We start from the raw sequence: 23,587 nt of genomic DNA on the forward strand, positions 1-23,587 counted from the left end.
CACACAGTCAAAGGCTTTGGCATAGTCAATGAAGCAGAAGCAGATAAACGTTTTTCTGGAATTCTCTTGCTTTTTCTATGATCCAACGTTGGCATGGATGTTGGCAACTTGATCTCTGGTTCCTCTGCCTTTTCTAAATCCAGTTTGAACATCCGGAAGTTCTCGGTTCATGCACTGCTGAAGCCTAGCTTGGAGAATTTTGAGCATTACTTTGCTAGCATGTGAGATTGTTCAATTGTGCAGTAGTTTGCACATTCTTTGGCATTCCCCTTCTTTGGGATTGGAATGAAAACTGACCTCTTCCAGTCCTGTGGCCACTGCTGAGTTACCCAAATCTGCTGGCATATTGAGTGCAGCACTTTCACAGCATCATCTTTTAGGATTTGAAATAGCTCAGCTGGAATTCCACCACCTCCACTAGCTTTGTTCGTAGTGACGCTTCCTAAGGCCCACTTGACTTCTCATTCCAGGATGTCTGGCTCTAGGTGAGTGATCACACCATCGTGGTTACCTAGGTCATGAAGATCTTTTGGTATAGTTCTACTGTGTATTCTTGCCACCTCTTTTTAACATCTTCTGTTTCTATTAGGTCTATACTGTATGTCCTTTACTGTGTCCATCTTTGCATGAATTTCTCTAATTTTCTATGATTTCTAATTTGCATGATTCCTCTAATTTTCTTGAAGAGATCTCTAGTCTTTCCCATTCTACTGTTTTCCTCTATTTCTTTGCAGTGATCACTTCGGAAGGTTTTCTTATCTCTCCGTGCAATTCTTTGGAATGTATCTTGATAAGGCTTTAATATACAGAATAAAGATTAACATAATCCTACAACTCAGTAGCAAAAACAAAGCCCAAGCTCAATTAAAAACAAACAGGCAAAGGACTTAGATATTTCTATTAAAAGAAGATATTCAAATGCCAAATGAGCACATTAACATCACTATTACAAAATGCAAGCTGAAACCATAAGATGTCCCTCACTTCACACCCGCTATAAAAGCTACAATTTTTAAAATGGGAAATAACAAGCATTGGTGAAAATGTGAAGAAACTAGAACCCTTGTATGCTGCTAGAAGAAATGTAAAATGGTGCAATCACTGTGGGAAAATTTACCTCTAAGAAGTAAACACAGAATTAACATGATCTCTCAATTCCTACGTTCTCCTAGGTATATATCCCAAAGCACTGAAAACTGGGATTTACTCTCTGTACACTAAAGTTCATAGCTGCATCATTCCCAATAGCCAAAAAGTGGAGACAATCCAAACGTCCTTCAACGGATGAAGGGATAATCAAAATATGGCATGTACACACAATAGCTATAAAAAGGATCACTGATACTTGGTACAACAGGATAAACCTTAAGACCTGTTAAGTAAAATATACTACCAACAAAACAATAAATATTGTATGATTCTACTTATATGAGATATCTAGAATAGGCAAATTCAGAGACAAATCATAGACTAGAGGTTACTAGGGGTTAGGAGGAGAGGGGAGAAAAGATATTGCTTAACAGATCCAGAGTCTGTCTGGAGTGATGAAAAACTCTGTAAATACATAGTGATGTATTGCATGCTGTGGATATAATTAATGCCATTGAAGTATACACTTAAAAGTGATTAAAATAACAAGTTTTATATGTATTTTACTAAAATTAAAAAAAAATTAAACTAGAGGAAAAGGGAAAAAAAGTCAGCATTCTTTATTTTAGCCCCAGTTTAAGCTCTGACTCTGCCATGTTAAGCAAGTTATTTAATTTCTCCCAGCATCAATCCATCTATAAAATAGATACTATCCACCTCCCAGAGTTGTTGAAGACTAAGTGAGAACATAATCACCATACCTGCTACACAATAAATACTGGATTAAATGGTAGCTGTTATTACTCAAAAAGCATTGTTCTCATCAAGTAGGTGTTAAGGCTGCTATAAATGGATATCCAAAAGAACTCCACGATATTCTCAAGACACTCTGAAATAAAGAAGTCAATGTTTGAGATTTCCCTGGCTGTCCAGTAGTTAAGAATTTGCATTTCCACTGCAGGGGCATGGGTGGGTTGGATACCTAGTTGGGGAACTAAAATCCCATATGCTGAATGCAGCAGCCAAAAAAAAAAAAAAACCCAAACAAGTCAATATTCAGTATTCAGAGTTCTCCTCCTGTAAACCTAGAAACTGGTGAGCACCTTGGTCAGTACTCTTGGGATATCACTGAAGGTACAGAATAAATGACTTACCCAGAGGTGAGAACCTACTTTCCACTGACACATCACTACTTTCACTAAAGGATTGAAATATGAAAAGGGAATCGGCTGTCTTCAATGAATTTCATTTTATTGTTTTTTTATTCATGTATTTCTTATTTTTAAAACTCATCAGAGATTTAATTACTTAGTAAATGCCACGGGCCACATTCTTGTCTAGAGGACCTAAGTGCCAACCTCAGCATCACAATGTCATCATAATAAGGTGGAGAACTATACAAAATATGCTGTCTGAAAATGTCACAACAGCTGGAAATTCTAGGAGTGTGGAAGCTTGGAGAGCATTGTTAAATAATCTTGCATAAGTTCTATAATATAACTTTCTTGATTAAAATTAGGCATTTAAAAAATGGTCAAAAAAGCTAAAACTCAAAAATTGAATTCTAGGCAAGGTATACCAGAAGATACAGCAACTGATTCCAAAACAATACATAACACAAATCTTACAGCATTAAGCCATTTCCATATTCTAAAAATTCTTACAAAAATTTTCCAAATTTCTTCAAAGTACTGCACCTAGAATGGAAGTTATTCTCAATATACACATTTATTTGCATACTTAAGAGACTTAAGATTCAGAGGGAAAGGGAAAGTACAGTACCTCAAATGGCCAAAAAAGTTTTTTAAGTCATTTTACTAAGTCTGCTGATATTCAGAAAGTGAAGCCATCCTAAAATGATAATGTTTGCACAACACTGTGGACGTAATTAAATCTGTCATGAAAATCTTAAATCTGTCATGAAAAACATTGGGAAACTGTGTTTTACTCCATGCTGAAAAAAATTTTTTCATAGCCCAATATGTCCAGATTAAAACTACTACTGTACATCGGAAAAGTGACGGATCTGTGCCAACACCCTTAGGGAAAAGTCTCTCCCTCCCAAACAAAAATCTACTATAATAAGCTAGTAACTATTTAACAAGTTAACCTGAAACACTCACCTGGGCTAATTCCTTTAAATCACAATTAACTCTTTAACTTTCATGACAATAATGGAGAATAAAGGCCTCCACAAATTAAATTCTAGAAATAATCCTTTTATCCCACACAGCTCACTCCTTCACCCCAGTTACATCAGGGTCATGCCTTCTCTCCAGAAATAAAACGAAGGTTTCACAACAATTTTTCTAAACTTTACTCTGGAAAGGTAAAGCACAGCTTAAAACCCAGAGAACTCAGTTCACAAAGAAGCTGACACTATAACTATCTAACTAGGTACCACTGATAATAATAAACTACCAAAAGCTAATACTTCTTGCTTTTAAAAGCCCGTGCTAATAACGTCTGGCTGGTCACAAGTCACACCACCAAAAGGCCTTAAAACCATAAATTAGTTCAAGTGCACTACCAACAACAGAAAAATGTTGAATCAAAATGTTAAAACGAGTGTGAAAAAACTTAAACTACATATAACAAGCACACTATCTATACTTACCAAAAAGTAATTGTACCTGTATAGTTTGGTACCATTAATGATCACCTCACCCACAGGATTTTGACCCTCAGTTTGATCTTAACCCAAGGTTATTTTAAACCACGCCCCCTTTTATCTTCCTGCTTTGTTTTTACTGCAAATCTCATTGTTAACGTGCCACTGAGTAATTATGCTATGACTTGAAATGCACTACAAAGTACCGCTTTCCGTGGACAGTTTTTTTTTTTTCAAGACGCTTTGCTGAGCTCTCAATTTGCCCAGGATTTAGTCATACAGGATGACCATACATTTTAATGAAGTAGCATGGCTAAACATCATGTAATCAGGACATTTATAAGTCAAAAGTTAGGTGTACATGGAGTTTAACGAGGCAAGCAACTGGTCCAAATGCTAGCACGATAAGAAAAAAGTTGTAAACCCACCCACCCCAACGACTTAGTTTAGGAACTTACACCCCACATTTCTGTGACATCTAACATAAGGTTGGAACAAAACCAACACTGTCATTTTTGCTATTCCTAAAAGCTGTTTCTTCTTTAACTAAAACATTCTGTCCTCTACACAAGGTATAGAATGGGCCCAGCAAGAGGTCATATAACTAAAAGCAGAATTAACTGGATTACTCTTCTCCTATACTACAACATTGATTGAATTAAAATACCTCTCCTCAGCAAACATATTTACAATAAAGTACAAGTGCGTTCCGTGTCACAGAAACTTTTAAACTACGGATCCTACTGGGGTAACAGCATTTGTACTTTTATCCTACATATTTTCCTTTACGTAAGATGGATAGGAATTTGACTAGCCCACCCCAACAGTGCACTGGCCCAATAACCCCAGGCTGGAGAAAGAAGCCACGTTTTACTCCGGCAGACCATTTACCCACCCCTCGTTAAAATAATGCTTGAGGCCACTTGAGACTTCCCCAGCCGAGTTCCAGAAACTTGCAGGTTTAAATGGCCAAATTGGAACCAACCAGGGCAGCTGTCATCTGAAACTCAGGAAAGCGGAGACCAGCCAACTCTGCTCAACAAGGCCGGGTTCGGAGAGATGTGGCGGGGCCCGTCGGAGGGAATACATTAGGCTCCCCTCCCCACCTCCCCCCCCCCAACCCCCATCAGTTCGCTTTCCTGCAACCCCAGCGCCGCCATCCTGTTCCTGAATAATTAAACGGGCTGGAGAGGGAGCGAGGGAGCCAGAGGCAGTTTCTGGTCCGAGTTTCCCCAGCCGAGGCGGTGGGGTCGAGAGGCCGTGGGCTACCTTCCCGGAGCGCGGAGTGCTTTTCTGGGGCGGGGGGCTGGGGGGTCAGGGGAAAAAGGGGGCGACCCGGCGGCCGGCCGGAAGCGGAGCGCGGGGAGTGACGTGGAAGAGGGGATGACAAAGGGGCGCGGGGGCCCCGGCCGCGAGGCCCGCAGGGGCCGGGACAGGTGGCCAGGCCCTGCCGGGAACAATGGGGGGCCGAGGCTGCCCCCTGGCGCTCACCTACCTCCGGTGCCCTCCGAGTTCTCGTTGAGGCTGCCCGAGGAGTCGTGCTGGGCGCCCACACACCCGCCCATGGGGGCCCCCGGCGCCTCGTCCGCCACCTCCGGGCGCTCGTCCGGGCCCGCCGCCGCCTCCGCTTCCTCAGGCGCCGCCGCCGCCGAGCTCCGGACCAGCGCTCCGCTCCGTTCGCCCGCCGCGGCCCAGCCTCCGCCCCCCTCTCCGCTCCACCCACCGCCTTGGCTCGGCCCCTTCCTCCGCGCCCACTTCTACCTCAGTCCCCGGGCCGCCCGCCCAGCAGGCCTGGCCCGCGCGCCGCCCTCGCCTCCGGCTCGGCCCCGCCAGGCTGGGGCTGGCCCATCCCGGGCGGGCCGCGGCGCCCACCTCACGCCTTCACAGCCCCGCGCTCCCGCGTGCAGGCGAGCCCCGCGCCGGAGCCCCGCGTCGGTCAGACCCCATCGGCCCCCGCCCCACGGCACCGCCCTCCGCATCCAGGCCTGGGCTCAGCGGGGCCCTCCCGGAAAGGCCGGGGGGCGGGGCCGTGGGAGGCCGCGCGCTGATTGGCTGCGGGCGTGGCCGCGGGCGGAGGGGCGGGGCAGGAGGCGGGGAGGCGCCGAGGGGATGCGAGGCGGGCGAGAGGGGAGGGGGCCCCCCAAACCAAACCCGAGGGAAGGAGGCGCCTGGGGGTTCCGTCCCCGGGAAGAGGCTGAGAAAGCGGGAGAGGAGGAGGGAGAGGGAAAGACGGGAATGAGCCAAGAAAGCGATGGAGGGGGAGAGAGCAGGACAGACGGAGTAAAAGTGAATAGGAAAAGTGGAAAGGGGAGAAATAGAGTTTCTGACTCCTCGGGCGTCCCCTCCTTCTGGTAGAAGCGAGTCGGGGGCGGGCGGGGGTTGCGCACGGAGAAGTAGCGATGGAAGGCTCGCGGGCGGGGTCCCACTTACCCGGCGGAGGGGTGCTCCTGGCTGAAGATTGAAGTCCCAGCACCTTTTGGATTTGTGTAGAGTCCAATGGGTTGCTATCCTAAGTCCTGGCTTCTCCTTGCCTGCCCCATCCCCCTGCCCCCCTGCAATCTCGGTGCCCCATTACTAGACGTAGAGGCTGTCTTTGTGGTTGCAAACTGGACTGAGATTACAGAGGCAAGGCATCCGGGGCTGCGAGAGATAAGCGTGGACCGTAGTTCAGGGGGGCGTGGGTTTGTTTCCTTCTCGATTATTCAGACACAATGCTACTTCTCAAGATCCTGCCTTTAAGGGTTCTAAATCGTCCTTAGAACAAATTGAAATATAAATAAGTAAAATACCCCGCTTTTTCTAAACTAGAATTTGGTACACTGACCACGCCCGACATTCTTGGCCGCTGCTCTTCCAGTCTGAAGCCAAATTGTTAATGGTCCCTTTAGAATTGTGCTTTTTGCCAGGATGCCTTAAAATTTTTTATCACCTGGCTTGGGTCTTTCTAAAGCTTACTTCTGCCTAAGAGCTGTTTTAACTATCTGCTCCATTTTTATAATCAGATTTCTTTTTTTAACGTCCTGGGTCAGCTTTTGCTTAGCATTAAAGAAAAATTTTCAAGTAAAATACCTAGGAAAGTGGCTCTATGCCGCTTGGAATTTGCATTTAAATATATTTTCATACACTGCTGGTGGGAGTGTAAATTGGTTCAGTCTTTTTGCAAAGCAATTTGGATTGCAGATCAAGAGACTTAAAAATGTTCATACCCTTTGACTCAGGATGGGAATGTAGCTCACAGAAACAGTCCAAAATGGAGGCAAAGGTTTCAGTCCTTGTATTCATTTGACAATCAGATTAAAACGAATGTCCAATAAACAAATGAAACCCTTTGCATACATGAAAACAAAGTGCCTTGTGAAAAATAGAAGTCTGCTATATTAAATTTATACTGACTGACAAATGAGTGTTGTCCTAGCTACTCATGAACATTCAAAGAGCTTATATACAAGTGATATCTTTATGAGTTTTCAGAGGGTGCTCTGATATTCAGGTACTGTGTCATAAAGTCTTCTATTTGATCATCCTCAGCTAAGTATTCGCATAGCCAGACAGACATCACTTCATCACTTTCTGGAAGGAAAGAAGCTGCATACTGATAGCTTCAAAGGGATTGCTTTGTCCTAAATTTTGGTCTAAACCAAGAAACCAAGTCCTGTTGGACTCTGCAGCCCCATGCACCATAGAGTCCATGGAATTCTCCAGGTCAGAATACTGGAGTGGGTAGCCTTCCCCTCCTCCAGAGGATATTCCCAACCCAGGGATTGAACCCAGGTCTCCCACATTGCAGGCAGATTCTTTACCAGCTGAGCTGCAAAGGAAGCCCAAGAATACTGGAGTGGGTAGGCTATCCCTTCTCCAGCAGATCTTCCCACCCCAGGAATCGAGCTGGGGTGTCCTGCATTGCAGGCGGATTCTTTACCAACTGAGTTATCAAGGAAGCCCAAGGAGCACCGAGGATTTGGCAGCTGAGAGGAGAGAGCAATGCCATTGAGAAATCCTTAGCTGTGGATGTTCTCCACCTTGCTTTTATCTTAAAACAGAGACACAGATTCTCAGGAGATAGTAATAGGGCTGCTAACGGCTGGATCATCGAAAAAGCAAGAGAGTTCCAGAAAAACATCTATTTCAACTTTATTGACTATGCCAAAGCCTTTGACTGTGTGGATCACAATAAACTGTGGAAAATTCTGAAAGAGATGGGAATACCAGACCACCTGACCTGCCTCTTGAGAAACCGATATGCAGGTCAGGAAGCAACAGTTAGAACTGGACATGGAACAATAGACTGGTTCCAAATAGGAAAAGGAGTATGTCAAGGCTGTATATTGTCACCCTGCTTATTTAACTTCTATGCAGAGTACATCATGAGAAATGCTGGGCTGGAAGAAACACAAGCTGGAATCAAGATTGCTGGGAGAAATATCAAGAACCTCAGATATGCAGATGACACCACCCTTATGGCAGAAAGTGAAGAGGAACTAAAAAGCCTCTTGATGAAAGTGAAAGAGGAGAGTGAAAAAGTTGGCTTAAAGCTCAACATTCAGAAAACGAAGATCATGGCATCTGGTCCCATCACTTCATGGCAAATAGATGGAGAAACAGTGGAAACAGTGTCAGACTTTATTTGGGGGGGCTCTAAAATCACTGCGGATGGTGATTGCAGCCATGAAATTAAAAGACGCTTACTCCTTGGAAGGAAAGTTATGACCAACCTAGATAGCATATTCAAAAGCAGAGACATTACTTTGCCAACAAAGGTCCGTCTAGTCAAGGCTATGGTTTTTCCAGTGGTCATGTATAGATGTGAGAGTTGGACTGTGAAGAAAGCTGAGCGCCGAGGAATTGATGCTTTTGAGCTGTGGTGTTGGAGAAGACTCTTGAGAGTCCCTTGGACTGCAAGGAGATCCAGCCAGTCCATTCTGAAGGAGATCGGTCTTGGGTGTTCTTTGGAAGGAATGAGGCTAAAGCTGAAACTCCAGTACTTTGGCCACCTCATGCAAAGAGTTGAATCATTGCAAAAGACTCTGACGCTGGGAGTGATTGGGGGCAGGAGGAGAAGGGGATGACAGAGGATGAGATGGCTGGATGGCATCACCGACTTGATGGACGTGAGTTTGAGTGAACTCCGGGAATTGGTGATGGACAGGGAGAACTAGCGTGCTGCGATTCATGGGGTCGCAAAGAGTTGGACACAACTGAGCGACTGAACTGAACTGAAGGGCCCCACAGAATCTGATTTCTGACCCGTACTAGCTATATGACCATAAATTTCTGTAGAGCTCAGTTTCCTCACCTGTAAAACAGGGCCAGTAACAATGCTGTAAACGCTGTGGGAACTCATTAACTCTCCTCTTTACTCTGCTCTAGCATGACCTGTCTAAACTTATTGCATGAACCAATCCACTTAAGATATTCTATAGAAACAGGCCTTCTCTGTGTGTGTGAGTGCTTTTCTAGTTTTTAATAACATCTTTATTAAGATATAATTCACATCCTATGCTGCTGCTACTGCTAAGTCGCTTCAGTCAGGTCCGACTCTGTGCGACCCCATAGACAGCAGCCCACCAGGCTCCTCTGTCCCTGGGATTCTCTAGGCAAGAACACTGGAGTGGGTTGCCATTTCCTTCTCCAATGCATGAAAGTGAAAAGTGAAAGTGAAGTCGCTCAGTCGTGCCCGACTCTTGGCAACCCCATGGACTGGAGCCTACCAGGCTCCTCCATCCATGGGATTTTCCAGGCAAGAATACTGGAGTGGGGTGCCCATATATTTCACCAATTTAGAGGGTAGGATTCAAGTAAACAGTGGTGCCACTGTGGAAAACAGTATGGAGATTCCTCAAAAAATTAAGAATAAAACTGCCATATAATGCAGAAATTCTACTTCTAGGTATGTATCTAAAGAAAATTAAAAACACTAACTTGAAAAGATATATGTACCCACATGTTCGTTGCAGCACTATTTACAATAGCCAAGGTATGGAAACAACCATAGTGTCATCAATGGATGAACAGGTACAGAAAATGTGGTGTATATATACACTGGAATATTATCCAGCCATTAAAAAAGATTTTGTCATCTGTGATAACATGGGGCTTGAGGGCATTTGCTATGTGAAATAAGTCAGACGGAAAGATAAATACCATATGATCTTATTTATATGTGAAACCTAAAAAAAAAAAAAGTCAAACTCATGGAACAGATAGGTGGTTGCCAGAGGCAGCAAGTAGGGTGTTAGCACAACGGGTGAAGAAGTCAAACAATACAAACTTCAAGATATAAAATAAATAAATCATAGTGATGTAAGTCACCATAAATCATGCATGATGGCTTTAATTAATACCATATTGCATATTTGAAAGTTGCTAACGGACCTTTCATACAAATGGAATCATAGGAAGTTTTTTGTGACTGGTTTCCTTCATGTAGCATAATGTTTTCAAAGTTCATGTTGCAGCATATATCAGTACTTCTTTCTTTTATGACTGAATAATATTCCATTGTGTGGATACTACATTCTGTTTCTCTATACATCAGTTGATGAGCATTTAGGCTCTTTCCACTTTTGGCTATTATGAATAAAGTTGTTATGACACTCATGTACAAGTTTTTGTGTGAATGTAGGTTTTCAGTTGTTCTGGGCATATACCTAGCAGTGAAATTGCTTGCTCATATGGTAACTCTAAGTTTCTGAGGAATTGGCAAATTGTATTTTCCAAGAAGGTTATACCATTTTATATTTTCATTAGCAATTTATAAGAGGATATAAAATGGTGCAGCCATTTTGGGTATGTAGAATATCTCATTGAGATTTTAACTTGTATTTCTCCAATGACTAATAATTGCTTACAAAGGTCCATAGAGGCAAAGCTATGGTTTTTCCAGTAGTCATGTGTGGATGTGAGAGGTGGACAATAAAAAAGGCTGAGCACCTTTTTTATTAATGCCTTCAAACTGTGGTGTTGTAGAAAACTCTTGAGAGTCCCTTGGAGGGCAAGGAGGGAATCCTAAACCAGTCAATCCTAAAGGAAATCAACCCTTGGATTGGACTGATTCATTGGAAGCACTGATACTGAAGCTGAAACTCCAATACTTTGGCCACCTGATGCAAAGAGCTGACTCATTTGAAAAGACCCTGATGCTGGGAAAGATTGAGGGCAGAAGAAGAAGGGGACAACAGAGGAGGAGATGGTTGGATGGTATCACCAACTCGACAGATATGAATTTGAGCAAGCTCCAGGAGTTGATGAAGGACAGGGAAGCCTGGCATGCTGCAATCCATAGGGTCACAAAGAGTCAGACAGGACTAAGTGAACAACACCAAGAATATCTCATTGAGTTAGTTGCATTTCCCCAATGACTAATAATGTTGAGTGTCTTTTCATGTACTTATTGATGATTTGTATATCTGCTTTGGGGAAAATGTCTACTGAGATCATTTGCCCATTTAAAAATAGGATTATTTGTCTTTTTATATTGAGTAATAAGGGTTTGTCATACACTCTGATAACACATCCCTTAGCAGATACATGATTTGCAAATATTTTCTCCCATTATGAATTATTTCCTAATTTTGTTTATAGTGCCCTTTGAAGCATGAGAGTTTTAAATTTTGATTAAAAGTGTATGTTACTGGGATTTCCCTGGCTTGGGTTGGATCCCTGGTCAGGGAACTAGATCCCAGATGCTGCAACTAAGAGTTCGAATGCCACAACTAAAGATCCTTTATGCCATAAAGAAGACTGAAGATCTTGCATGCTGCAACTAAGACCTGGCATAACCAAATAAATACATTTTTTTTAAATCACAATTCCTCAGAAATTCTGATTCAGTAGGTCTGTGGTGGGGTCATGGAACCAGCATTTTTAATGCAGGCATCAGGCATTTCCTGAGGCAGTTTGGTCCACAGATGGAATTTCAGAGAACACATGTTCTTGACAAAACTTGATTCTCCATATCCCCTGCCAAACTGTTTTTACTTTTAGTCTTTTTCATCCTCTAGAAATGGCACTATAGTCCATCCAATTTTTCAAGTCTCGAACTTAAGAGTTATTCGTGATTCCCCCATGTTCCTCACCTCTTGCACCCAGCCCATTATCAAATCCTTTATACTCTATCCATTAAATGTATTCTGAATCTCTGCTCCTTTTCTCTGTATCTGTTGCCACCATCATCTCTCACTTTGGCTACTACAATATTCTCCCAACTTGCCTTCCTGCACTCTTTCTTGCCTCCTCCTATAATTCATTCTCTAGTCAGCAGCCAGCATGATCAAAAAAAATCTTAACAACAAACCTGCATGTACTTTAAGTGTCTACGTTTATAAGTTTAACAAATATACGCACCTGTGAAACCATCACCACAATCAATATATTCATTCATCACCCCCAAGTTTCTTCATATCTCTTGGTAATCCCTGGGTGCAAGAGGTGAGGAAGATGGAGGAATCACTAATAACTCTTAGGTTTGAGACTTGAAATACTGGATGGACTATAGTGCCATTTCTATAGTCCAATTTCTGTACAGAGAAGGCAATGGCACCCTCACTCCAGTACTCTTGCCTGGAAAATCCCATGGATGGAGGAGCCTGAAAGGCTGCAGTCCATGGGGTCACTGAGGGTTGGACACGACTGAGCAAACTTCACTTTCATTTTTCACTTTCATGCATTGGGGAAGGAAATGGCAACCCACTCCAGTGTTCTTGCCTGGAGAATCCCAGAGACGGGGGAGCCTGGTGGGCTGCCGTCTATGGGGTCGCACAGAGTCGGACACGACTGAAGCGACTTAGCAGCAGCAGCAGCAATTTCTGTAATCCTTGTTTACTGTATCTCCCAAGTCACCTGTCCCCAGGCAACTACTGATCTGCTGTATGTCACTACAGATTACTTTGCATTTTCCAAAAGTTTCTGTAAATGAAACCATACAATATGTACTCTCTGTTGTCTGGCTTCTTTCATTCAGCATAATTACGTTGAGATTCATCCAGATTTTAGGGTTTATTCCCCTTTTTTTGTCATCCTTGCTCAGCGTGTATGCTAAGGTGCTACAGTCGTGTCCAGGTCTTTGCAACTCAATGGACTGTAGGCTCCTCCTCTGTCCATGGGACTAGATTAGGACTCTGCACATTCACCACCAAGGGCCCAGGTTCAATCCTTGTTCAGGGAAATAAGATCCCAGAAGCTGCCTGGTGCAGCCAGTTAAAAAGAGAGATGAAGAGAGAGTAAAAATAAAAAGCAGAGTCCCACCCAAGGATCCAACCCAAGTCTCTGATGTCCCCTGCATTGGCAGCTGGGTTCTTTACCACTAGTGCCACCGGGGAAGCCATCTCCTTGTGCAGGGGCCATGCTAATCTTCTTTGCAACATTCCAGTTTTAGTACATGTGCTGCTGAAGCAAGCACTGGGGTTTATTCCTTTCAAATACTGAGTGGTTTCCTGTGGTAGGGAAATGCCAGTTTGTCCAATCCCTTGTTGAACTTTTGGGATGTTTCCAGCGTTTCATGATTACAAGTAAAGTTGTAAAGTCTATGTATAGACACATCTTTTTCTTTTTACTGGCTAAGTGCCTAGTAGTAGAATGAATGGAACATACAGTCATGTTTGTGTGCTGTTGTTGTTTTTTTTAAAGAAGCTACCAAACTACTTTCCAAAGTGGCCTTATCATTTAGATTCCCATTAGTATTATATGAAAACTCCAGTTCCTCTATATCATCACCAACACTTGGTTTGGGTCAGGTCTAATAGCTCAGTTGGTAAAGAATCTGCCTGCAATGCAGGAGACCTGTGTTCGATTCCTGGGTCAGGAAGATCCCCTGGAGAAGGAAATGGCAACCCACTCCAGTATTCTTGCCTGGAGAATCCCATGAACAGAGGAGTCTGGCGGGCTATAGTCCATGGGGTCGCAAAAGTTGGACACGACTGAGAGACTAAACCACCACCACCACCAATAAGTGTTTAGTGAGTATCTCTCTGTAGCTTTAGTTTTTGCTTCCCTAATGACTAATGATGTTGAACATCTTCTCCTGTTATTATTTACCATTTGTGTATCTTTTTTTGTAAAGTGTATGGTCAAATCTTTTGCCCATTAATGGCACCCCACTCCAGTACACTTGCCTGAAAAATCCCATGGGTGGAGGAGCCTGGTAGGCTGCAGTCCATGGGGTCGCTGAGGGTCGGACAGGACTGAGCGACTTCATTTTCACTTTTCACTTTCCTGCATTGGAGAAGGAAATGGCAACCCACTCCAGTGTTCTTGCCTGGAGAATCCCAGGGACGGGGGAGCCTGGTGGGCTGCTGTCTATGGGGTCGCACAGAGTCGGACACGACTGAAGTGACTCAGCAGCAGCAGATGCTGAGTTTCTTATTCTTGAGCTTTGAAAGTTCTCTATATTTTCTGGATACAACTCTTTTATCAAATATTTAATTTGCAAATTAGTCTTTGCTTTATATTTTTACTGTCTCTCCATCTCTTTTTCAACTGGCTGCTCCATGAAGCTTCTGGGATCTTACTTAGTTCCCTGACCAAGGATTGAACCTGAGCCCTTGGTGGTGAATGTTCAGAGTTTTAATCGCTGGACCTCCAGGTAATTCTCTTTATTCTCTTAAGAATGTCTTTTGAAAAAACAATTTAAACATTTTGATGAAGTACAGTTTATCAATGTGTTCTTTTGTAGATCATGTTTTTGGTGTTATATAAAAAAAATTTGCCTAAATCAAAGTCAAAAAAACTTTCTCCTTTTTTTTCTTCTTGGCCCTTTATAGTCTGGGGTTTTACATTTAGGTCTATTATCCATTTTGAATTAATTTTTGCATATGATGTGAGATATGGATCAAAGTGTGTTTTTTTGTGACTTTGGTTTTGAATATGAATATACATCTATCAATATTTAGCAACATTTGTTGAAAGACTCTTTTCTCTGCTCAACTGCCTTTGTAGCTTTAAAAAAAAATCTATCCAGTTTCTAATAGTTAAGACATGGAAGCAACCTAAATGTCCATTGACAGATGAATGGATAAAGAAGATATATAGATATATATGTGTGTGTGTATATATATATATTACATATATATACACACAATGGAATACTTCTTGTTATTTAGTCACTAAGTCACCTCTGACTCTTTGGTGACCCCATGGACTTGTAGCTTGCCAGGCTACTCTGAGCATGGGATTTTGCAGGCAAGAACACTGGAGTGGGTTGCCATTTCCTTCTCCAGGGGATCTTCCCAACCCAGGGATTAACCCTCCTCTCCTGCATTGGCAAGCAGTTTCTTTACCACTGAGCCATCAGGGAAGCCCACAGTGGAATACTACTCGGACTTTATGCCGTTGGCAGCAACATGAATGGACCTAGAGATTATCATATTAAGTGAAATAAGTCAGAAAGATATCATATGATATCACTTACATGTGGAATCTAAAATATGATACCAATTAATTTATTTATAAAATGCAAGAAGACTCAAAGACATAGAAAACAAGCTTACAGTTACCAAAGGGGAAAGACGGGGAGGGATAGATTAGGAGTTTGGGATTAGCAGATACAAACTATCATATATAGAATAAGTAATCAACAAGATCCTACTGTACAGCACAGGAAACTATATTCAATATCCTACAATAAATCATAATGGAAAATAATATACACACATATATGTATATGTACATACATGTAACTGAATCACTTTGCCATATACCAGAAACTAATACAACATTGTAAATCAACTGTACTTCAATTTTTTAAAAAAGATTTATCCATATATGTGTAAGTCTATGTCTGGACTCTCTACCCTGTTTCATTGATCTATTTGATGCTGATGACAAGATCACCTTCTGCCTATTATGTAATAAGTCTTGAAATCAGATTGTATTAATCCTTCAACTTTGTTTTTTCCTTTCAAAGTAGTTTTGACTATTCTTTGTTCCTTGCATTTCCATGCTAATTTTGGAATCATCTCTTCAATGATTTTTTTAAAGCAAACAATACCCTGTAGTGATTTTGATTGGATTAACATTGACTCTATAAATAGACTGGGAAAACTGACACATGAACAATACAGAATCGTTTGAAGCACGAACACAGTATATATATATTTTGTTTATGTCATTTTAATCTTTAATTTCCCTCAATAATGCTCTGTAATTTTAAGTGTACAGGCCTTTTTCTTTTTTTCGGCTTTGCCACACCACTTGTAGAATCTTAGTTCCCTCACTGGGGACTGAACCCAGGCTCACGACAGTGAAGGCACCGGGTCCTAACCACTGGACTGCCAGAGAACTCCACAAATGCACAACACTTGTATATCTTGTGTCAGATGTATCCCTAAGGACTTCATTTTCTGATGTTATCAATAACAATAGTGTTTTTATAGCTCCAATTACTACACGTTTAGAGAAGACTCTTGAGAGTCCCTTGGATTGCAAGGAGATCCAACCAGTCCATTCTAAAGGAGATCAGTCCTGGGTGTTCATTGGAAGGACTGATGCTGAAGCTGAAACTCCAATATTTTGGCCACCTGATGCGAAGAGCTGACTCATTGGAAAAGACCCTGATGCTGGGAGGGATTGGGAGCAGGAGGAGAAGGGGACGACAGAGGGTGAGATGGCTGGATGGCATCACCGACTCGACGGACATGAGTTTGAGTGAACTCTGGGAGCTGGTGATGGACAAGGAGGCCTGGCGTGCTGCGATTCATGGGGTGGCAAAGAGTTGGACATGACTGAGCAACTGAACTGAACTGAACTGAACTGCATGTTTGTTGCTAGCATATAGATATACAATTGATTTTTGGATGTTGATATTGTGCAATCTTGCTAAATCATTTGTCAGTTCTAGTAGTTCTTTACAGATTCCATTGGATTTACTAAATGGATGCTCAGGTTACCTGTGGATAAAGAGAACTTTACTTCTTTTCCAGTTGGTATATGATTTTGTTCCTTGACTAATTTTATTGGTTAGTAGGCATGACAATCTACAAATATCCTTACTTGTTCCATTCAACTTCACCATTAAGTATGATGCTAGCTCTAGGATTATTTTTAAGTAGTCTGAAAAAATATACATAACATGCTATTTATCATTTTAAAGTGTACAATTCAGTGGCATTAAGAGCATTCATGTTTTACAAACATTATTATGATTTGGTTCCAGAACTTTTTGAAGTGAAGTTGCTCAGTCGTGTCTGACCATATGCAACCCCATGGACTGTAGCCTACCAGGCTTTTCCATCCATGGTATTTTCCAGGCAAGAGTACTGGAGTGGCTTCCATTTCCTTCTCCAGGGGATCTTCCTGACCCAGGGACTGAACCCAGGTCTTCTGCATTGCAGGCAGACGCAAAAGGAAACCTGATGACCGTTAAGTAGCCACTACCCATTCCTCTTCCTCCAAGCTCCTAGAAACCTCTACAATGCCACCCATCTCTATGTTTTTTTTAAGTTGGCTTTTCTTTTTGTTGCTGAGTTGTAAGAGTTAGCTGTAGGTTTTTAATAGATGCCCTTTATAGATTGAAGAAGTTCCTTTCCATTCATCAGTTCAGTTCAGTTCAGTCACTCACTTGTGTCCAATTCTTTGTGACCCAATGAACTGCAGCATGCTAGGCCTCCCTGTCCATCACCAACTCCCAGAGACCACCCAAACCCATATCCATTGTGTCGGTGATGCCATCCAAGCATCTCATCCTCCATTGTCCCCTTCTCCTCCTGCCTTCAATCTTTCCCAGCATCAGGGTATTTTCAAATGAGTCAACTCTTCACATCAGGTGGCCAAAGTATTGGAGTTTCAGTTTCAACATCAGTCCTTCCAATGAACACCGAGGACTGATCTCCTTTAGAATGGACTGGTTGGATCTCCTTGCAGTGCAAGGGACTCTCAAGAATCTTCTCCAACACCACAGTTCAAAAGCATCAATTCTTCGGTGCTCAGCTTTCTTTATAGTACAACTCTCACATCCGTACATGACCACTGGAAAAACCATAGCCTTGACTAGATGGACCTTTGTTGGCAAAGTAATGTCTCTGCTTTTGAATATGCTATCTAGGTTGGTCATAACTTTCCTTCCAAGGAGTAAGCATCTTTTAATTTCATGGTTCCAATCACCATCTGCAGTGATTTTGGAGCCCAGAAAAATAAAGTCAGCCACTGTTTCCACTGTGTCCCCATCTATTTCCCATGAAGTGATGGGACCAGATGCCATGATCTTCGTTTACTGAATGTTGAACTTTAGGCCAACTTTTTCACTCTCCTCTTTCACTTTCATCAAGAGGCTTTTTAGTTCCTCTTCACTTTCTGCCATAAGGGTGGTGTCATCTGCATATCTGAGGTTATTGATATTTCTCCTGGCAATCTTGATTCTAGCTTGTGCTTCTTCCAGCCCAGCGTTTCTCATGATGTACTCTACATAGAAGTTAAATAAGCAGGGTGACAATATACAGCCTTGACATACTCCTTTTCCTATTTGGAACCACTCTGTTGTTCCATATCCAGTTGTAACTGTTGCTTTCTGACCTGCATATAGGTTTCTCAAAAGAGAGGTCAGGTGGTCTGATATTCCCATCTCTTTCAGAATTTTCCACAGTTTATTGTGATCCACATAGTCAAAGGCTTTGGCATAGTCAATAAAGCAGAAATAGATGTTTTTCTGGAACTCTCTTGCTTTTTCGACGATCCAGCAGATGTTGGCAATTTGATCTCTGGTTCCTCAGCCTTTTCTAAAACCAGCTTGAACATCTGAAAGTTCACGGTTCACATATTGCCGAAGCCTGGCTTGGAGAACTTTGAGCATTACTTTACTAGCGTGTGAGATGAGTGCAATTGTGCAGTAGTTTGAGCATTCTTTGGCATTGCCTTTCTTTGGGATTGGAATGAAAACTGACCTTTTCCAGTCCTGTGGCCACTGCTGAGTTTTCCAAATTTGCTGGCATATTGAGTGCAGCACTTTCACAGCATCATCTTTCAGGATTTGAAATAGCTCAACTGGAATTCCATCACCTCCACTAGCTTTGTTCATAGTGATGCTTTCTAAGGCCCACTTGACTTCACATTCCAGGATGTCCGGCTCTAGGTAAGTGATCACACCATCATGATTATCTGGGTTATTATCTGAAGATCTTTTTTGTACAGTTCTTCTGTGTATTCTTGCCACCTCTTCTTAATATCTTCTGCTTCTGTTAGGTCCATACCATTTCTGTCCTGTATTGAGCCCATCTTTGCATGAAATGTTCCCTTGGTATCTCTAATTTTCTTGAAGAGATCTCTAGTCTTTCCCATACTGTTGTTTTCCTCTATTTCTTTGCATGGATCACTGAGAAAGGCTTTCTTATCTCTCCTTGCTATTGTTTGGAACTCTGCATTCAGATGCTTATATCTTTCCTTTTCTCCTTTGCTTTTCACTTCTCTTCTTTTCACAGCTATTTGTAAGGCCTCCTCAGACAGCCATTTTGCTTTTTTGCATTTCTTTCTCTTGGGGATGGTCTTGCTCCCTGACTCCTGTACAATGTCATGAACCTCCATCCATAGTTCATCAGGCATTCTATCAGATCTGTCAATCTGTCTTAGTCCCTTAAATCTATTTCTCAATTCCACTGTATAGTCATAAGGGATTTGATTTGGGTCATACCTGAATGGTCTAGAGGTTTTCTCCACTTTCTTCAATTTAAGTCTGAATTTGGCAATAAGGAGCTCATGGTCTCAGCCAGAGTCCACTGCCGGTCTAGTTTTTGCTGATTGTATAGAGCTTCTCCATCTTTGGCTGCAAAGGATATAATCAATCTGATTTCAGTGTTGACCTTCTGGTGATGTCCATGTGTAGAGTCTTCTCTTGTGTTGTTGGAAGAGGGTGTTTGCTATGACCAGTGCATTCTCTTGGCAGAACTTTGTAAGCCTTTGCCCTGCTTCATTCTGTACTCCAAGACCAAATTTGCCTGTTACTCCAGGTGTTTCTTGACTTCCTACTTTTGCATTCCCGTTCTCTATAATGAAAAGGACATATTTTCTGGGTGTTAGTTCTAGAAGGTCTTGTATGTCTTCATAGAACTGTTCAACTTCAGCTTCTTCAGCATTACTGTTGGGGCATAGACTTGGATTACTGTGATATTGAATGGTTTGCCTTGGAAACAAACAGAGATCATTCTGTCATTTTTGAGATTGCATCCAAGTACTGCATTTCGGACTCTTTTGTTGACCATGATGGCTACTCCATTTCTTCTAAGGGATTCCTGCCCACAGTAGTAGATATAATGCTCATCTGAGTTAAATTCACCCATTCCAGTCCATCTTAGTTTGCTGATTCCTAGAATGTCGATGTTCACTCTTGCCATCTCCTGTTTGACTACTTCCATTCATAGTTTACAGCTTTTATTTTTAATCAAAAATGGTTTGCTAAATGCTTTGGGATGGTTACATGGCTTTTCATTTTTAGTTTATTGGAGAAGGAAATGGTAACCCACCCCAGTACTCTTGCCTGGAGAATTCCATGGACAGAGGAGCCTGGTGGGTGACAGTCCATGGGATTGCAAAGAGTTGGACACGACTGAGTGACTACCACTTTATGATGGATTATACTGATTAATTTTCAAATATTAAACCTTGGCTAAATCTGACTAATCATGATGTTTGTCCTCTTTATATACTATTGGATTCACCTTGCTAAAATTATGTTTGGAATTTTTGCATCTATGTTTGTGAGGGATATTTGTCTATATTTATTTCTCTTAACATTTTTGTTTAGTTTTGGTATCAATGTGTGCATGCATGCTGCTGTTGCTCAGTCATGTCTGGCTCTTTGCAACCCCATAGACTGTAGCCTATCAGGCTCCTCTGTCCATGTGATTTCCCAGGCAAGGACCCTGGAGTGGGTTGCCATTCCCTTCTCCAGGGGATCCTCCTGACCCAGGAATTGAACTTGCTTCTCCCCCACTGGCAGGCAGATTCTTTACCACTGTGCCACCTGGTATCAATAGCATTTCAATTTTTTGGAAAAAATTTTCTATATTCTTACCTGGAGAATCCCCATGGACAAAGGAGCCTAGCAAGCTATATAGTCCATGCGGTCACAAAGAGCTGGACACAACTGAAGAGACTTAGCATGCATGCATGCAGAGTGGTTACTGTTGTATTACACCAGTGGAATTGCTGGAAATCCACTCCCCAGGACTGGCTAGAAATCCATCCTATAGGGTGCTAGGAATTGTCTCACCAGAGCCATTCTGCTCTGAATACCTGAGAGGGAGTGCCTGGGGAAGTTGTTGCTTGCTAGGTGTTGGGTTCTGTGTGTTGCACGAGCCGGATCTTGGGGAAGCTGCTGCCATTGCAGGAACCTGGTGTTGAAGCAATTGTGTATCCTAAAGGAGCTGCATGAGAGAAGCTGTCTGTGCTACGGGAGCTAGGCAATGCACAGGCTGCGCACATCACGGGAACCTGGCCCTAAAGTTACCCATGTTATAGCCACCAAAGGGAATTCCTCCTGCGGTGTCTGCCCTCTACCCTTAAAGCTAAACATCGTGCTTACTGGCAGAGGCACAATATTTAAAGGGCCCACATCCATTTTCACAAAGTAGGCAATGAAGAGTGATTTTAGATTTGAGATGCAGTAATTTGATAATTGGCATAATTTTCTAATGGAAACCTTAAAACCTTATATTTAACAATGCTTGGGTATAAGAAAATCACGTAAATTACAGAATTGCTATATGTTTAGAATCTATGGTATATTCCCAAGGAAAATACATAGAGCCAATGAAAATTTATAGTCCTAAAATCTATATCAATACAATTAAACAATAAACTGAATTAAACTAATTATTTAAATTTCCCATTTAAGTTAGAAAAAGAACAAAAGAAACCACAAAGAAAAAAATAATAAAGATAAAAGCAAGAAGTAATGAAGTACAGAACTAGAAAACAGTAGATCAAAATAAACAAAAATTCAGTTTTTTCGAATAAAGTCAGAACATAGACAAACCACTAGGAAATTTAATTTTTAAAGCGTGTAGGAGGGAGAAGGCAAAAATATGTAAGAGTAAGAAATAATAAGAGAAAAGTAGCTGTTAACACAGAGGAAGTCAAAAGGTCATAAAACAGTTCTTTTAGTTCCATAGTGCCATGCAAAAATTGTAAACCTAATAAAATGAATAATGTCTTATGACAGTATAGTAGACCAAAATTGACCACCCCTTGAAGATAAAAAGTTTAACAAATCAACTTGAAGGATGAAATATAGAATGCTACAAAAAAAAAAAAAACAACTATCCCATATCAAAATACCAAGCTGAGATGTTTTCACAAGAGAATTCTACCAGATATTTAAAAGACTGTCCTATTCTATATAAATCATTTCAGAGTACAGAGAAATGAAGGTCAACTTCTAAATTCTTTTTGTGATGCAGGTTAACATTGATACTACTAGTTGATTAAATGCCACACACAAGATAAAATTATAGACTAATGTTGTTTACAAATATTGATTTAAAAGTCCAAACTTTAGAACACAGAAAATTAAGAAAATTATAAACCACAGTCAAGTAGTGTTTAAAATAATGCAAGTATGGTTTGCTGCTGCATCGATTCAGTCGTGTCCGACTCTGTGCGACCCCATAGACAGCAGCCCACCAGGCTTCCCGTCCCTGGGATTCTCCAGGCAAGAACACTGGAGTGGGTTGCCATTTCCTTCTCCAATGCAGGAAAGTGAAAGTGAAGTCGCTCAGTCGTGTCCGACTCTAGTGACCCCATGGACTGCAGCCTACCAGGCTCCTCTGTCCATGGGATTTTCCAGGCAAGAGTACGGGAGTGGGGTGCCATTGCCTTCTCCGCAAGTATGGTTTAACATTAAGAAATCTGTTAATATAATTTGACATATTTGTGTCTAGGAAGAAAAATCATATTGTTATTCCCATAAGAACTAAGAAGAAAAACCATGTAATTATATACTTTAACCATATGTGATTTAAAAACTTTAACAAAATTCAATTTTGTTGAATTCCAAACAACAAACAAAAACTAATGAAACAACAAAAACCTCTTAAGGAAATAAGAATGGACACTGCCCTAACGTGATAGAGCGTGTACATATACCTTAGTCCTAAAGTCAGCATCTTAAATGGAAAACACTAAAGATCAGGAGTGAGGCAAGGATACCCACTAACTCACTAATGTTTAACATTGCCTTGAAGGTATGCTGCTGCTGCTGCTAAGTTGATTCAGTCGTGTCCGACTCTGTTTGACCCCATAGATGGCAGCCCACCAGGCTCCCCTATCCCTGGGATTCTCCAGGCAAGAACACTGGAGTGGGTTGCCATTTCTCTGCCTCTTCGCGACCCCATGGACTGCAGCCTACCAGGCTCCTCCATTCATGGGATTTTCTAGGCAAGAGTACTGGAGTGGGGTGCCATCGCCTTCTCCGAATTGAAGGTATAGGCCAATGCAGTTAGACAAGGAAAGTCAAGATAGGCATAAGAATTGAAAATATATATATATAATTGAAAAAAAATCAAATATAATTAGTTCTATCTGCCAAAGACGTGATAGTGTACCTGTAAACCCTAGGAAATCAATGATAATATTAAATCAAACAGTAATTCTGAAGGGTTCAGCAAATAAAATTAACACACAAGGAGGTGAGTGATCAAGATGGCAGAGTGGGAAGACCCTGAGCTCACGTTCTCCCATGGGCACACCAAAATTACAACCTACAATGAGATCGAACTGAAGACTAGCAGAAAAGACCTCCCACAGCTAAAGATATAAAAAACAACCACAATGAGACAGGTAGAAGGGCTGGAAACATGGTTTAGTCAAGACCCACACCCACAGGTAGATGACTCACAAATGGGAGGATAATCACAATTGCAAAGGTTATCTCCAAGGAGCGAGAGGTCTGAGCCTCACACTGGGTAC

The 23,587-nt window shown here is 41.9% G+C and overlaps 1 protein-coding gene and 1 pseudogene across 2 annotated transcripts in view; both read right to left on the reverse strand.

The window, feature by feature from the left end:
• The window catches only part of UBTD2 (ubiquitin domain containing 2), a 67,747-nt gene extending 62,437 nt beyond the window's left edge, over positions 1-5,310 (reverse strand). The window contains exon 1 of one of the 2 annotated variants that reach the window (XM_059878781.1): positions 4,596-4,805. Coding sequence is in view for 1 of the 2 variants with exons in the window: in NM_001015679.1 (NP_001015679.1) it covers positions 5,196-5,265 (70 nt within the window). In the remaining variant the exon portion in view is untranslated. Of the gene's footprint in view, positions 1-4,595; positions 4,806-5,195 lie in introns of those variants that run through there. The other variant, NM_001015679.1, reaches the window with a different exon arrangement.
• A 7,714-nt stretch (positions 5,311-13,024) lies between these two features.
• Positions 13,025-13,097, reverse strand: LOC112443076 (uncharacterized; annotated as a pseudogene).
• Positions 13,098-23,587: the final 10,490 nt, after the last annotated feature.

Source organism: Bos taurus, chromosome 20, assembly GCF_002263795.3.
Source record: "Bos taurus isolate L1 Dominette 01449 registration number 42190680 breed Hereford chromosome 20, ARS-UCD2.0, whole genome shotgun sequence".
Lineage (NCBI taxonomy): Eukaryota > Metazoa > Chordata > Mammalia > Artiodactyla > Bovidae > Bos > Bos taurus.